The 17,887-nt window shown below is 41.0% G+C and overlaps 1 protein-coding gene across 7 annotated transcripts in view; it reads right to left on the minus strand.

Moving 5' to 3' along the window:
- SGMS2 (sphingomyelin synthase 2) overlaps nt 1-17,887 on the minus strand; it is a 41,988-nt gene that overhangs the window by 13,210 nt on the left and 10,891 nt on the right. For 4 of the 7 annotated variants that reach the window (XM_005019827.6, XM_072036931.1, XM_005019824.5 and 1 more), the window contains exons 2-4: nt 2,878-3,534; nt 1,975-2,092; nt 936-1,089 (exon numbers count right to left, since the gene is read on the minus strand). In XM_005019827.6, coding sequence (XP_005019884.1) covers nt 936-1,089; nt 1,975-2,092; nt 2,878-3,332 — 727 coding nt within the window. In that variant the 5' untranslated portion in view covers nt 3,333-3,534. Of the gene's footprint in view, nt 1-935; nt 1,090-1,974; nt 2,093-2,877; nt 3,535-7,216; nt 7,426-8,918; nt 9,130-17,887 lie in introns of those variants that run through there. The other 3 variants (XM_005019826.6, XM_013099875.5, XM_027456623.3) reach the window with 3 other exon arrangements.

The raw sequence follows: 17,887 nt of genomic DNA on the forward strand, positions 1-17,887 counted from the left end.
TTTTCAGATGTTTTTGAAGGCAGAACGCAGCATTGCGACACACCTCTCCCTCAGCATTTTAACAGAGGGAGGCATTCAACTGATGCTAGCTAGTCCTATTTGTTTCAGTGAAAAGTCATACATTTCCATGAGCTACACTAGCATTTGCGTAGTTTGGGATGTAACACTAAGAAGATTCCAGTTCCAAACATGCCAACTGAAAAGGAAACTCCTCACTCCTCATTTATAAGCAGACAAGTTACAAGGACAGAAGCACTGCTTACCATATATCAGACTCCAAAGCTGGCAATCAGTTCTGCAGAACTTCAGCTGATGCTGTGTGGGCAGCACAGAGAGATTCCTCACCCTCCCCACACCCAATAACACTATAAAGCAGAAGGGGAAGCTGTAACCCTATTATCTCCTGTGCGCTTACCAAACTCTTATTAAATTTGAAGTCCCAAGGAAGAGACTCTAGAAGAAGACATCCGAGGAGTAAAAAAAACCCACATCACTTTCCACTGTTTGATGTAACAAACATACTACATGCTTAGAAGAACATTGCTTCTGTACGTAGAAGCAGTGTGCAATGACTGTACGTTCAAGCCACAAAAATCGCTTCAAACCTACAGCAGTCAGCAGTGTGTTTTAGCCAAAATTTGAGTAACCTATCAATGAATAATTAAATGCTGGCTTGCTTCAACCAATCACTTCATATAAAGCTAGAAGTGAACCGTCTAGTCACATCAAGCCCTAAAAATCCACACCACTTTTACTATACCTATGTTCCATTTTCATTCTGCAAAGTCATGACTCGTATTTTCAAGCATCTAAGCACACAATCTGTGTGGAGTTGTTCAGTAACTTTTAGAGGGTAGTTTTACATGTACTCCTATCACATGCTTTCCCAGTGCAACAGATACAAACCGGAATGTATTAAATACACCATAACTTACACTCTTTGATGAACAGGTAGATCAATGTTAGCACTACAGTGTGACCACTAAACAGGAAGTCTCCACAGAGGATGTGAGATCCAGTTATGGACAGACCACCACCAGAGATCAGTCGCAGGATCCTCTGCAACTTTGCCTGAGAATCTCCATTTAACTAGACCACCAAAAAAAAAAAAAGTAAAACAAAAATTAAGATAGAGTGTAAATTACCTGAAAACACTTGTTGATAAAATTCTTATGCAAACTTACATTGAGTTGGGGGAGACAGGAAGAAAAAGGACACATTTATCTTTATTTTCTTTGTGTTCTCCCCCCCCAAAAAAAATCTCTAAACTTAGTAAATATGAAGTTGTTTGAGTTACAATCTCAGTCACAACTTACTCAGATTTAGAGGCTTTTAAAAAAAAAAAAAAAAAGCATTCAGATCAGGTCTTTATTTCAGACAACTGTTTGGCAAATACTTGCTTTTACTCAGTTTCACCTAAAGTGAAGGTTAATTCTAGGGGAAAAAAAAATGATATAATGTCTCGGACTGAAAGAGACCTGAAAGATCATCTAGTTCCAACCAATAGTATCATAAAGAAAGGGATTTTTTCGTTTTTCAAAATCAGAGAAATATTCACATGGACAAAAAGATCATGAAGAGCTATCAAGTTTCTCAGAGTTTGAGTAAACCCTCTTGTTTCAATGGCAGCAAAGTGACTTTGCTGAAAGGATGTTAAAGATTCCCTTTGTTTGCCTCTTCCCACCCTTTGATAAAGCCTGCAGGCAAAGTAATCCTGCAAGCTATTAAAGCAAAATAGTTGAGGGACTCTACAACAGTGATGTAAATGAAGCTTTCTTCCGTAACAAAAGAACATAGTGGATGAACTATTTAAGTCAAGTTCTCCCAACTGGAAAGCATAGAACTGAATAGACATGTTTAAGGTTGATGAGATCCTACCCAAAAAGGTGACAAATTCACTTTAGTATTTGCTTTAATGAGCCATAATGACTCAGGCAGAGATTAAGACAAGAATTAGGAAGTAACAGCTCTTACCTTTGGCGCACACTGAAAATGCATTCCAGGCACAGGTAAAGTTGTAACATACATAGTAATACAGCGGTACAGGTACAAAGTTCCTATTATAAAAAAAAACCTGCGTCCCACTATTGATCTGAAAGGAAGGGAAGAGGGAAAAAAGGATTATGTACAAAGGTCACATGCAGGATACACACGTAAGAGTTACAGAGCTCTAGCTTCATTAGATAGCTAAATACACAGAATTAAAGAGCAGCTCCACCCACTGCTCCTTGCCTCAACACTTCTCTACAGCACTACTTTAAGTCAAATACTAAAAAGCCTTCCTTGATCATAGTAGGATACAGCAACTACCACAAAGGTCCCAGCAAAGCTATCTTCACATGGTCTCAGTCTGATTTAGGCACGAAATTCGGGCATGCTGTCAGGTAGTTTCCCTTGACTCAGTGACTTTTCTCATATTTGGAAGTGAAGTACATGTTTATCTTAAACAAATCAAGACAAGAGAACAAGCTTCTAGCCCAGCTGTAGAAGACAGTGGCTTCTTCCTCAGATGCATAAAAGTTTTTTTGTTTTTTTTTTTTGTTTTTTTTTTAAAGTATCACTGATTTCCTGTTTAAATGTAGCCATTTCAGTAATCACAACTCTGGAATGCCCAATCCCATAGTAAATTTGAGGAGTGAAAGTGCATATCAAATTCCAATTCAAAAACACTACATGATAGACAGAAGAAAGCCACATCTCTGTACCCAGTATGGACACCAGAGCATTTTCTAATAGCCATCCCTTCATCATTTTCTGCCAGACCTGAGAGTCTTTTCAACCATAAAACTACAGATCGTACTGTAAGCTTTCTTCTACTACCCAAGTTAAGTGACAGAAACCAACGCTTTGGAAACAGAGAAAAAAACAGTTACTTACTTATATCTAAGAAATAACCACTGGAATATCCATAATCCAACTAGTATCATTCCGTTTATTTCGGATACGGAAAAAGCCCATTTCACACGATCAACATAATCAAAAAATTTATCAGGCAAGGGAGGGCTAAGCTCCTTCGGAGGTACTCTCTCATGGACCACAGTGATCATGACAGTTGTTAGAATCAAGTTGAAGAGAGCATAGACAAAGGCAATGCCTGTTTTCCACCATTCCAGAGGAAATTTGTTCCTTGTCTCAGCAGGCATAGCAATCTGGATGTAATCAGGATATTTCTTTGCTGTTTTTCGCAAGCCATTGGACAAGCCCTTGGGTTTGCTATTGCCATTTTTGTTCTCCTCACTGACTGAGAGAGTAGGTCGGGTGTAGCCATTAGAAGCATCATTGTTTTGACCCTCCATATGTTCTTCAAGCTTCGCTGTCTCAATGGTATTCATTCCCAAGCTGTACAGCCCAAACCAGGTGAGTTTCAGTGACTGTTTTCCAGGCTCTCTTTGAAGTCTCTTGCTCCTCAAAGTCCAGTGTTCTTGTTCCTAGATGGTTTTTGATTACTGGTAAAATTCTTAAGATGAGTCCATTGTGCTGAAAGATACTGTGAAGCGAGTTGTGGAGACAACTTTTTCTCTAGAGCTGCATCATCTGCAAAAAAAAAAAATATTCAGGACCTTCAGAACTATTAATGTGACAATGAACAAATCTTAGAAAGGCTTATTATATATGTTTACATCCATTTTACATATACATATAAAAAGAAACTAAAGGTGATACTGTAAAATAATTCAAGATTAGACTTATCAAGCTACAGGTTAGGCTTTTTCTTTTTTAAAAGGAGAAGATGCACAGCCTTTAATCATCACAGCTCTCACTTCAGTTGTCAGAACTAAGACTAATCCACATGTGCAGCAATTCCGAGGTTTATCACTCCAGGGCATTTTGTACAAAATAATCACTCCTGATTGACAATACAGTTACTGTATATTAACACTGTTTATCCATATAGATTGGTCAGCCAATCTTGTTAGTTGAGGTGATGAGACAAAAGAGAAAGCCACTACAGGATTTCATCTTGTAAGGCATAAAATCAGATTATCTAGGAAATTCACTCACGGATAGCTCAATTAAATATCCTTGGAACTAGAAGTATGTCAACCACAGCTGTTGTAGTACCCACTAAACAACATCTGGATTTTCAGAGAACTGAGAAATACTTCTGGATTAGATTCTTAGTTACGGTAACCTATATGTAGAATAAAGTATGAGCGATCTGTATTTTTCCATTGGTTTACATAGAAAGGGGTCTAAATAGATGTTTTAAACAGAAATGAGTAGCAAGACTCATTGTGCAGGATTTATTTCAGGCTGTATTTATCAATTCAGGAAAACCCATCAGTTAAAGGCACCCATTAAAGTTTTCACTAGGTAAGTGAAAGCCATTTTCTATACTACGCTCTGCAGAGAAAGAAAGTGTAGTTCACCTCTGCAGAGCCAAAGTAGTTCTAGTTGAATCAATAGCCAAGTTTTGTCTTTAAAGTTCTGTGATATTGCTTGTAGTTGTAGCATACAGTTTTTATTCTGTTCAATTCCCATTACAAAAGAAATAATATACAAAGTGTTCGCTGTCTACCTGCTAATTTTTTTTTATTGCTTCTTTAAGAGGAGAGCCCAACATTACCACCACCACCTCACACCTGCATGCCAAAACAGGCTGCTGCTGTAATGCTGTGCTGTGATTAGGATGGTAACTGGAGCTGCCCATCTCCCCGTTCTGTCATAGACCTTGTTTAGGAGAAAACAGGCTGTTTAGGAAAAGCTTGTTTAATAATTCATCTCTTTATAGGAAAGAACCTAAACTCAAGACAGTCTGGAAGCTTTTGGTTTGATGTTTGTGTCTTTTTTAAAGAAAGGTATTTAACATGGTCAGCACATAAATCCTACTGATATTCTATCTACACTTCTTACAGCCTAACAACAAAATGGCTAATTAATTGGTGCCAGATAAGATTCATACAATTAATCCCAAAATATTCAAAAAGTATTCAAGAGGTATTTCTAAATTAACTTCTCAGTGGCGTCTCTAGAATTCACCGCCACTGGTTGGCTTTTTCTAAATCCCTGTTAAGTGCATGAGAAACTACATGCAAAGCAAACTCCCCCACCTGCAGAAGCAACAACCTGGAGAAGACAAGTGATGGTTTCTGATGCTTTTTTCCTCCCTCTTATTCTGACAAGAAGTTCTGCTTTCCTAAGAGAAGGGGATGCTTAAGCCAACAGCTGGGCAACAACTTCATTATGGTGCTTGTCAAAACTAAGACTATCACTAAGACTTTCAGAGCAGATGTTAAATCAGTCATACTAGAGTAGGAGAGCATTTCAACTTCCATGCATACTCATCTGGACACATTCCTTTCCCTGTCTGCTAAAGACAAGCATAAGACCCAGGACTTCAATGACAATACAGAAAAAACACTTCTGCTGTAGTGTCACATCTACACACAGATAAATGGAGATACAGCTAGACTTAAACCTTTGCTACTTCAGTGTTCAGAAGTCTTATGCCATTGGTAATTAAATAATACCTAGAAAGTAGTACCCTTGCATAACTATTTCTTTAGACTGGTCAAATCTGCATGCATATGCATGTAACGGTACAGAAACGTGCTGATGTCTTATCACAGCCACACAAGCACACAAAGAAGCTCTTTCCTCAGTTCAGCTGTTTCCAAGAACAAGGCAAAGAGACATTTCACTATTAACATTTAATTTCTATGTAAGGCTTGTACTCTTCTGTATTCAAATCCAAATTCCAAGCAGAAAAAGTTTTTCCAGGTTTTTGGAACCATGGGTGAGCATTTGAAAGGAAGGAACAAAACCTGGTCTTCACACACAGTCCAAATCTCAAATTGTAAGAGCAAGCTCACTAGGGAGGAATCTGTGAGAGCATGCTACAACTGCCCCCTGTTTAAGTTCACACTGTATGTGTATTCTGATCAAAACAAATATCGCCTGTTATGAATCATTAAGTTTACAGGAACCAGCTACAGTAAAAAAAAAATTAAAATCAAGCTTGAGAGGACAAAGGAAAAACCAGCCTACTTGATGCCTGTTTCAAGTTTATTATTGTTGCTTTCCTGGTTTTAATGAGATCTGATTCCAGAAGCAAAGAAGCCTAGCTCCAATTAGGCTGGTCATCATCCAGCAGGTTCCTTTATGTTCACCTCCTACATATCTGCCCTCTAATTAAACAGGTTACAGAGAGCAGTCCATTTCCAATGGCTAACATCAGAAGACCAGCAAGAAAAACAAGCTTTTATATGCTCTGCTCCAAAAAGCCTTATTTCATAGAAAAAGCAGTTTGAGTTTCATTAAGTAAAATTACTGGGGGATAGATATGGTGACGTTTTGCTCCTGCGTGATTCTTGATTTAATTGCAAGCATCACAGCCCAAGCAATGATTTCTGTTGTGTTCCCAGAAAATGGATGGGGGAAAACAAGAAATCATATGCTAACTGTTGCCCTCCATATCAAAAGCAATGAAAAAATAATCTTCTCTTTTAATGAGCAGAGATCATAGATCTCCCAGGCTCACACAATTTTTACTAATAGCAGAAGTATAAGGCATGATAGACTTATTATTCTATTGACGGAAGAGTTAGAGCTTAAGCCTTATTTATGAAATCTTACAAGATGACTGTTCCTTCCTGATTCCCAACAGATGCATGTACATCTCTGAAAAACATGCACATCCCCAACCTGAAGATACAAAGCATACATCAGTATTCATTTAAGACCATACAACATGCGTGGGAAGACTGCGTTCCCCCCAAAACACCAATTTTAATCCCCAAAATAAAACATTAGATTACGCTTCTTAAAAAGCTTTGTCAGTCATTCAGCACCAGCTTTTTCCCTTCAGAGCTTTAAGGTAACACCAGGCATTAGCGGAGCATTACACTAATGCAGTATTCATAAGTGAAGTCACCCTTTTGTTTCCTAACATTTAATCTTCATCTCATATACCTGTTTCAAGGATCACTAAATCACTGCACACAACCTACTCCGCAAACTGCAAGAAGTCACGCTCCTTTTGATCACTGAAGATTAGAAAGAACAGAATGTCTCGAACTCAACACATTGAAGAGAAAAATGAAGAGTCACAGGTCACAGAACTGAACATTTGACTTGGCAGGTTCACTTCAGAAGCTATCCTACGATGGAAGCAGTCAGTTTAACAGGTAGATCTGTCATACCACAAAATTCTTAGAACTGAAAAAAGCACTCCCTGACTCAGCTAAGGAAACACAAGCAACCTGTTTCATGGTACCTCTTCAGTGCTTGCAGCAAGAGCGACAAGCAGCATGATGTGGCTGGACTCCTCGTTCCTCCCCAGCACGCTGGTCAGCCAGCCTTGAAGCCCACCTCCAAACGCTTCTTGCTTCCCCAGAAGGGGTTAGGACAAGCAGGAAGCACTCAGATGTTCAGACGTTCCTGTTAAACCTGTCTTGGGATTTCTCTTAACTAGCACCGTGGCGCAATAGGATCCCCCAGTGGGAAGGGTACAGAGATCCTCAAGAAGCTTCTCAGTTAAAAGCAGGGAAAAAAAAAAAAGTTCTGCCTTGGCTTCCTGTAACTACAGCGTGAGCTGCAGTACACTTTCTCAAAGTTCAAAGCAGTGACTGCATGGTTGCTAACCCAAGTCCTCCTTGTTTGTTTACTTTATGGATTAAAAACCTAGTATTGCCGAAACAGTCCCTGAGTCAGGCAAAGTCCAGCTCCAGCCAGACCAACAGACACCTGCAGTTTCACTCCATGACCCTCACTTCCTGCAGAGACCAAACGAAACTGTTGCACAAGTCATTTTCACCAGTGAATTACACGCACCTGGGGACTCTACAAGGAAGAGAATTTTTTTTTTTTAAAAGAAGGAACCATCAGTCCCACTTCACTGAAAGAGAAGATAAAGTCAAAATATTCCACTGCCATGCCAGCAAAGGTTCTGATTTGTATCTTCTTTCAAACGTAACTTCTTGAAGCATCTTTCAACATCAGAAGTATCTGAACATAGGCAACATTCTCACTCCCAGATTCAAGTCCACACAAGCCACCCCATTCTTTGTAGGCCTCCAGGTTTTGAAAATGCTTATCCTTGTTGTCAGCTGACACGATGTAAATATTATGCTAGAAAAGAAGACACTGAGAAAAGTGTTCCTATTTCTGTCACGCTTATGGTTTATTTTCATCTCTTCTCCCAGTTTCAAGCTTGCTTCGCTTTGTGCCCAATGCTGCAGAACAGTTTACAAAGGAGGGTTTGTTTGCCATTTCTCCTCCAACTCAGATTTTAGCTTCACCCCTCCAACCAGGGGTAAAGAGATTTAGAGAGACGCAGTGCTCAAGGGTTTCTTTTAAAAATCATATATAAAATACCCAGTCTTGGAGAGTACCTAATACCATTCCCCTACCACATACCTACCCTCAGCTTTTTCTTTCAATTTTTATACTTCCAAGTTATTTTTTCCAATTCCTAAAAAAATGACATCAATGAGAATGCATTGAAATGAAAAGATCAATTTTCTCCCAAATAAAGAGATTGATTTCCACTGGATGGACAAGAGCCCCAGTTTAATTTTTGTATCTATAGACTTCCACAGAACTGGTTCATAATCACCTAAGTTCGTGCAGCCCTTCTCAACACGTGTCACAGCAGGCACTGATGGGGAGATCAGCAATCAAATCCAGATGCATTTTGTACCCTTAACAGTTGGAACATCTGAAGAATGACGCATTTAATGAAAAATATTGAGTGCTTCACAGTATGCAGTTGACTTATTTGTGGGCAAGAGGAGGAAACTAGTTACTGCCACTAGTAATTTAAATAAAGGAAGACTGTTTTCAAACATTTAATGACATCCACATAAGCCTTAAATATCAAACAGCATCTGAATAACAAGAGAACAGTAACATAACAACCTAGCAGCAGAGCAGTCTCCAGGTTTTTGTATTAACTTATTAAGCAAAAGCAATTATACCTACAGCTTGCAGGAAAGAGCAGTGTTCCTTCCTGGTACTCTGACAGGACTGCAAGGTTTATTGATCCACCATTTCTGATGTCTCATCAGGATTATTTCCAGCTGAGTGCATGCTGTGGTCAAAACTTTGTTTGCACTGAAAGCTCAAGGTGCTATGTCATCTGGTCTGTAGGAACTCAAAGGCTTTCTTTCCCTCCTAGTGCCTTCTCAAGCTATTTTTCTCATATTCTGAAAGAATATAGAAGTATTCTGTACTCATATTCTGTATCGATGAAGGAAACAAGAAACAAAACCAAAACCCACCCTTGCTAGATGCTTTTGCTCCCTTTCTGCCAAGCTGACAGCCCAGAGAAGTGACAGTGAGGACTAAGTGTAATCATTCTCTGATACGAGCTGTGAAAGGAACTCCCCAGAGCTACATACTTTTTCTAGTCCAAAAGAAAACAAACACCATTAGCCCCCTTCCCACAACTCATATCCACAACTCCCCCAAAAGGGGGTATTCCTTTTGGCTTCTGCCTTGCCCTTATACTAATTTAATACCCTATTCCTTCTATTGTGGAACCTGGGACTCTCCCCATCAAGAAATAGAAGGTGCCCATAAACCACCTAGGGGTAGACTTAAGACGACTTCAGTAGCTAAGCAGCAAACACCTGCTTAGCTACAGGGTCATCCTGAAAATATTCAGGGTTTGGAGAAATCAATTAAAAAAAATTAAACAGTTACTCAAAGCTACCGAACATTTGCTGGGAGCGGAGGGGACATGACTCAGACTTGAAGACAGCCGAGTAACCCGAACGGATAACTGGAATTCCTGTGAGGCACACACCCAGGTCCTAAGAACAAGGTTTCTTTTTGGAACCAGTTTAATATCTTCTAAAGATAGACACATACCATCATCAAGAAGCACAGCTTTTCAACCAGCATGTTAGAACAGAAGTAGCAATTGCTAGAGTGAATAAAATATTGAGTGCACCGTCAATAAGTTTACAGATGACACCAAGCTAGGTGCGTGTGTCAATCTGCTCGAGGGTAGGAAAGCTCTGCAGGAGGATCTGGATAGGCTGCACCGATGGGCTAGGGTCAACTGCATGAAGTTCAACAAGGCCAAGTGCCGGGTCCTGCACCCGGGGCGCAATAACCCCAAGCAGAGCTACAGGCTGGGAGATGAGTGGTTGGAGAGCTGCCAGGCAGAGAAGGACCTGGGAGTGATGGTGGACAGTCGGCTGAATATGAGCCAGCAGTGTGCTCAGGTGGCCAAGAAGGCCAACGGCTTGTATCAGAAGCAGTGTGACCAGCAGGGCTAGGGAGGTGATCGTCCCCCTGTACTTGGCTCTGGTGAGGCCGCACCTTGAGTACTGTGTTCAGTTTTGGGCCCCTCGCTACAAGAAGGACATGGAGGTGCTTGAGCGGGTCCAGAGAAGGGCGACGAAGCTGGTGAGGGGCCTGGAGAACAAGTCCTACGAGGAGCGGCTGAGGGAGCTGGGCTTGTTCAGCCTGGAGAAGAGGAGGCTCAGGGGCGACCTTATCACTCTCTACAGGTACCTTAAAGGAGGCTGTAGCGAGGTGGGGGTTGGCCTGTTCTCCCATGTGCCTGGTGACAGGACGAGGGGGAATGGGCTAAAGTTTCGCCAGGGGAGTTTTAGGTTAGATGTTGGAAGAACTTCTTTACTGAAAGGGTTGTTAGGCACTGGAACAGGCTGCCCAGGGAGGTGGTGGAGTCACCATCCCTGGAGGTCTTTAAAAGACGTTTAGATGTAGAGGTTAGGGATATGGTTTAGTGGAGGACTGGTTAGTGTTAGGTCAAAGGTTCGACTCTGATCTCGGAGGTCTCTTCCGACCTGGATGATTCTGTAATACAGTGAGGAAAAATATAAATGGGAAAAAACACAGAGAGCAGGGAATCTTAATGAGTTTTCTTCCTGGGCTTCTAATTGTTCCCATACCAACATCTCCTTTAGTTTTCTGCACCACTCCCTCCCCCCACAATCTTCAATTATTATTTAAAGAAATTATTGGACTGAGCGTACAGCTTTAAGACAAGTGTAAGAAGGCTTGTCTACATTTGGCTCTTCCTGGTAGAGCTTAACAGGTAGTTTTATTTAGGTTGTTAGTCACATGATTTTCACATAAAGATCATTTTCACATAAAGTTAGCTCACAATTACTATCTCTCACCCAATATTTGGAACTTTTATAACATCCATCAAAACATTTTAGCTTCTGGGATTTATCAAGGACTTATTTGTCACAATTTCAGCAGGCTCTCCAAATAAGTAGTTCTTAACATGCTGTTCCAAAACTGAATGCTCATACTGAACAGAAGTGTTCAAAATAATAAGATTGATATATTCTATCATTAAAGATACACACACTCACGTACAAGATGCCAGTTTCTAGGTAGCAGTAGTTTTAAGCTTCATTCACTTTTATTAGGTTTGGCTCAAACATTTGATACAACTGAAATATATTCTTGTCTTTGGTAGTCACCATAGGAGGATCAGGAAGTAAATTACTCCGGAAGTAAATTAAGCAGCTGGAGATAACACAGGTTATTATATCATATTATTACCTATATCACAGTTAGCAGGAAACAAGTGTTAGTAGTTGATACTGTCTTTGGTCAACTAAGTTTTTAGGATTACCTTTGGGGATCAGAACAAGTAAAGAAGCTGGGTATTCTCTGCTATCTTGATAGCAGTAATTTAAGATTTGACTTAATTTTAAGTATTCCAGGTCTCCAGATTTACAGTAGCACTTTCTCCATCCTTTACGTATGCCTCAAACTGCACATAGATCACAGAAAACACTGCTAAACCAGATCTGAGCAAAGTACACTTCGGTATGAAAAACAGGACTGAGCTTAATAGATTAGCTTATTATACCTATTTTGCTACAGTAAAAAATATTCCCAGAGCCAAGCTCATCTTTCAGATGTACAATGTTTATGCTTGCACTACATAAACACATGCAAGAAGTGGATTGCAGTTTGACTATCTGGAAGTCGGAAGCTTATCTACATTCTCTGATAGGCTGCCAACACACTTGTCACTCGTGATTCTGAAGAAGCACGAGATAAAGCTGTACTACAGAAGTACTGCTCATTCAAACACTCTCAGAACAGATTATCATATTGTCACTTGCGAGTCTATATTGGTTTTTCCTTAGAAGCACTTACCAGGACCCCAATGGCAATGCGAACAAAGGAAAAACATCTGAGCTCTATCGTTCTGAACATCACTGAGTAAGTTTGCCTTAATCATTTGAAGGCATCTTCAAGATCTTCAGCTGTTTGGTCCCCAGACTCCAAAGGATCCTACTCTCTGACCAAGAGCTTGTTGCCCTTTAATGGATGCTTCTGGACAGAACAGCATGCTAAGCTGAGTTGATATTTTAGCTCCCAATCAGCTGCTCTTGAATAAATACAAAAAGGTACTGAACGACTGCCTATTTTGTAACATTGCAAAGCAGCACTGGGCTTGCATCTTTTTTTCCGCTCGTTAAAGGAAAACTTATTATAAACACTCCATAAAGAGTAGAAGTCACTGTACTACCTCTGTCTTACCAGGCAAAAGATAACATAGGAAAAAATAACAAAATAAGGCTCAGGATCATCATGCTGTTATGTACATGTAGTTCACTGTCTGAGTGTTTCAGCGTTCTCTGCACTGATCACTTTTATTTTGCTCTAGCCTCCTGATGCTGTCAAGGAACCACTACTCAAACAAAGATCCTTCCCCAAAGGACACAATAAAGACTTGCTGGCAGCCTAGCAGTGCATCTGACGTCCCACGTCTTCTCTAGATCACAGGAAAGTTGCAGTTACCAGCCACCGGGAGCGGCACAGGAGGCAGCAATGTTTCATAATGTTTTATAAAATCCTCCACCCAGTTACCGAGGGTAAAGGTTGTGCTTCACCATGGAAAGTCAGAGAGAGAGGTTAGTCACCACTTTCATCACAGGGTGGTGAGCAATTGCACTGACTAATGTGTGCTTTAAAGAGACTCTGCTACAGCTTATCAGGCGAGAGGCAGCTAGAAAGCCACACACTTAGGGGAAACTTATCGGTGATACATCCTAAAAATATTTCGGCGACTACTAAAGAGATAACGCCTGGCAAGTTTTTCCCTTGTGCTACTCCCAAATAGAAGCATAGCACCAGCTGCAAAGTAAGAGGTCACATTTATGAGAACATTCCCAAATATTCCCTGAGGCAATAAAAAACCCTCTTCCTAAGAGTTTAAAGAGGATAGCAGTTGCTTAAATCCACGGAGCACTTTACAGTGTTAGCAGGTAATAAGCCAGAAGTACATGCACAAGTTGTACAGCCCAGACAAAAGCTATTTTAGCACCTCAGTATACAGAGCCTCATCCCTCACAGGTCATGTTTAACAGAGATGCAGTACAGACATTAGTCCTTGCAAGGCATATGACTGGAAAGATATCCAGTAACTACAGTCCTCATCCAGAGAGAGCAGAAAGACTCCACATCTGAGGACAGGACACATTTAAAAGTGGTTAGCTTCATACCTTAAGTTAGTTTCACATATCCCTCAGTTCTCGTCACACCCCACATTACAAATTAGAGACGCCTCCATAGGAGCAACACTTGTAAAGTCCCAAGCAATGAAAACATCCTTTTTCAGAAACAGAAACATCCCACCTCTTTTTCCTTCCCTATTTGAGGGTATCCCACACATGCATCCTGACACATTGTACCCTGTGTGATATATCACACCAATGTGAAACAAATCTGGAAGGGTGTGTGTGTCATGGAATACCCTGAACACCTTCTCTTTCCCCTCTCCCACACCCATATCCTAAATAGCTTTCAATGTGATCAGCTCTGGTCCAGCTGCCTAGAAAGCCTCATGAGTAGTATCTGGGAGGGATGACATCCACAGCACATCCTCTGTCACTAACAGTAAACATGGAGATCAGATGGCACAGATGATGAGCCACGACCTGCTCCCTGCTGCAGTCCCCCCTTCTATCTCCTCACCTTGCCCTTACCACCAGGGGCTCCCAACCCCACCTGCCATCAGCAGCTTGAGGCTCCTGCAGCACAACCAAAGCTCCAGTGAGAGCCGGGAATTCTCAGCCCTCTTTGTCAAGCCGGGTCACACACACCAGATAGAATCATAGAACCATTAAGATCGGAGACCTTCGAGATCATCTGGTCCAACCATCACCCTACCACCACCATCACCCAATTAACTTTGGACAAGAGGGCTTTGCCCTCACAGCAGCCCTCGCCTCCCTTGCACACAGGTCTCGCTTCCCAGCCCGCCTCAGGGGCACAGCCGCCATTACACGACACCTCCTCCCTCACGCGGCCGCCATTACGCGACACCCAGCCCCTCACGTGGCCGCCATTACGCGACACCCAGCCCCTCACGTGGCCGCCATTACGCGACATGGCCGCGCTCCCGTTGGCTTCCCCACCACCATTTTCCTCTCATGTTCACAGCTTCCCTTGCCCTGGTATTTCAGCAGTTATCTGGTTTTATTTCTAACACAGACATTAAGACTACTGAACAACAAATACCATGATTAATATACACAAATGGTTATGTAGGAAATTCACAGGAATCTGTGCTGTTGTGCTGATTTGTTTTTCTAGCTGCCAGTTTGTCATAACTGAAGTTGTAACTGCCATAATTATTTTTTCCCCCTACCAAAATGCTACCCATCATGTTTAAGTACTATAGAGTTAAAACTTAAAGTCATCACAATTTAAATTTTTAACCCAATCCCATGGTCTTCCTTAAACTTGTTCAACTGTTCCACTAGCTCAAGGTTTTCTATTAATAGAAGAACATACTTTCCACATTATGCTGACAAGAAAAAATAATTCCTTTTAATATTTAGTCATGGAAAATGACACTGTTTGGCTTTAAACGCTTAGAAGTGCTATGTACTTCAACACTTCCTTCTTCATTTTTGTTTCCTCTACAGATTGATGAGCACAACATGCTTCCTTTGGGCTATCTGTTCTTCTGCCTGTCACACATCTCCCCACAGCACGGGGTAGTAGCGAAAAATAAGGTTTCTAATGGATGGTAGGAGTGGGGCAGCAATCACAAGTACCACTGAAATCTTTCTGCAATACCTTTCCCAGACATTTCGCCATCTCCTTTTGAGGCACCACCCTAGAGGTGGGCAGGTGTTGAGTGAGAAGGCTGAGAGTACTATTAACGTGTTTTTACTGCCCCTCAGAGCTGTTTGCCTAAGTAATTAAACATCTCCAAAATAATACAAACCTCTCTCCATTATTCCTTGCTATACTGCAGCCTTTGATAAGAAGTATTTTCTGTCTTCTAGCATTTAACAACCCCACACTGAACATCACTGCAGTAATGAAATCTTTCTATGTCAAGCCCCTCGTGAGACTTTCATTTCATCCTTTCATTTATTTTCCTTCCCCTTCTCACCTAATAGTTTGAGAAGTTTACTGCCTAAAGCTCTTAGAAAGGATTGAAAGAACCACGTTCGTGATGCTCACTCTGAATCCCTGTTTACTAAATGTGTATATTGTTCATTTTCCGTTTCTTTGTTTAAAGACCTGGCCAGTAACATGACTGTCACTAACTTGAGTCAAGATAGTATTTCCACAGTAGGAAACAAAACCAAGCTGGAACCCAAATCTAGTTCTGACATTCATCTTACTAACTATGAAGAATACTCCCAGTTCTGGCCAAAGAAAAATAGCAAGGTCAAGATAAAGAAATCTGTGACTGAGCAAACAAAAATTTGAGAAAACAAACTTGGAGAAGTATATTTACAACTACATCTCACAGTTCAGCCACATTCTCATGTGTGGTCCTGGAGCTCTCAAACTTCATTCTGGATAGAAAGCATTTTATGAAAGTGATTCAAAAAGCATCCTATCCCATGACCCACCAGACATCTAAATGTGCATTGAGTTGGGAAGAAGAGAAGACTTGAAGGATTTATGTAGACTAGCTGAAACATGGAAAGACAGTAACTATAAACAAGGTGACAAACATGGTTCTGGAAAAAGTTATCCCCCAGAAGAGGCACTGCAGCAGCCAGAGCTCCAGCTGACAAAAACTGTATGTCATCTCCAGACTCACCAAGACAAGTGATGTTGTGCATGTGAGCCAAGTAACCACAGCGGATAGTAAATAAGTGGTGAATCTCAGCTGTGTAACAAGAGAAAGAACTCAGTGTTCAACTGGAAATTATTGAATCACTTCTTCTAAAAGAAGAGAAAGTACTTCAGCAAGATTAGGACACAGTAAAAAAAAAAACAATTATTCTGGTCTCCCAGCTGGTGTCTTCTCATGAGGAAGGGCATCTGACCACATACTAGCATTTCTGTTGTGCTCCTGCACATCTTCCTCAAAAATCTCAATTATGGCAAAATATTTCCATGCATCAGCAAGGGCAGTCCCCATGCTGCCTTGCAACTGACCTTATAACTTCAGGGCAAGTCAAAATAATAAGTTACTGTCTGGAGAAGAACCTGAAAGCTAGACCTCGTAATGGTTTCCATTTCAGGATCTGTTGTCAACATAGCACTACAGCAACCCAGCCCACTTGCTAAGGTACCTACCTACACCTAACACGGAGGCTTGATGCTACACACCCTTGTGCTGGCCTACACAGCCACTGCACATACCTCTGCTCTTACTTAATCTCCTCAGGCAGGGTATCTTGCTACAGGTAGGCCAGTGCATCCAAATATCAGTGAAGCCAAAGCTACGTTAGGCACACACACCTGTTCTGGAGAGGTAGCAAACAGTATGAAGGAAGTCACACACAGACTTGATCTAAAAGGTGAATTGGGATGACTTCACCTGACAGTCACCATTTCAAGAAGTTGATAGCTTGTCAAATTTGTCTTTTGTGTTCCAGTTGTGTAGCTATAACACAACCTGGCAAGGATAACAACAAATGTGTTAACACCAACTGCCTTTCCAGGACAGGCATTAAAAATAAGAAGCACCTCCACAGTAGCAGTTACAGTACCACAAAGTCTAGAGGCAGAAGCTCTCCAGACTAGCAGAAACAAATTGGGAAGAAAACAAGACCCATGCACATTGGACTGCAATGCTAGCATTTCAGAGTTGTACCAAGATGTTAACAACTGCTGGGCAGCCCAAAATGACAGCCTAAAGCATTCTGCACTAATCCCTGCTCATGCTCTCTTAAAACTGTTTCATCAAGACAAGATACAAACATGGACTGGTTCAGGACTTGTCATACAAGCTGCCACCCACAAGAGCATCTTTTATTTAGCTGGAAGCAGAAGTCAGGCTGGGATAATAGCAAGTTCCACCCTGTGTTATGCTGCTCCACTCCTTCCAAAGCAGTAGTAATAGAGTTAGTTCCTGCAGGAAGTCTAGGTTATGTAAATTGAACTCATTGCAGGTCAGTGTTGATTTCATTCAACTGCATGAGGTACAGTTATCTCTGCCCTAAGTCTGTACAAAGATAGTTGAACACAAACTACTCATGTGTAGGGTCATTGGGTGTTTTTTTTTTTTTTTTAAATAGAATCATCTAAAAGGCACAGACCCAATCTATTTTTCCCCTTCCTAATACTTTTACTTTTAATAAGTCAGAGAATCTGTTTTTATATACATAAAAATAACCAGAAGATCTTTTAATAGCATGCAGATATGAAAAAAAGTTTAAAGAAGCCATCTAAAAAAAGTCTTCATACCACAAGGAATGCAAAATGCTGCACAGGCACAAGATACAAATTGAGTTAGAGTTAAGTAGCTTAGGTCCTCTAGAAAGCAGGCTCCAAGCTCTACAGCAGCTAGATAATCTATTCTTAAAGCTTCCCAGATGACTTCCCATCTTTTGGTGTCCCATTCAAGAGGGAAAAATACACAAGAAACAGCAATGTCAGCATTCCAGCAAATACTGGCAAGCAAGTCAGGCCTGAAAATCATCTCCATCCCCTGAGCGAGACTGATTTCTTTTTATTTGGAATA

Source organism: Anas platyrhynchos, chromosome 4, assembly GCF_047663525.1.
Source record: "Anas platyrhynchos isolate ZD024472 breed Pekin duck chromosome 4, IASCAAS_PekinDuck_T2T, whole genome shotgun sequence".
NCBI classification, from domain to species: Eukaryota; Metazoa; Chordata; class Aves; order Anseriformes; family Anatidae; genus Anas; species Anas platyrhynchos.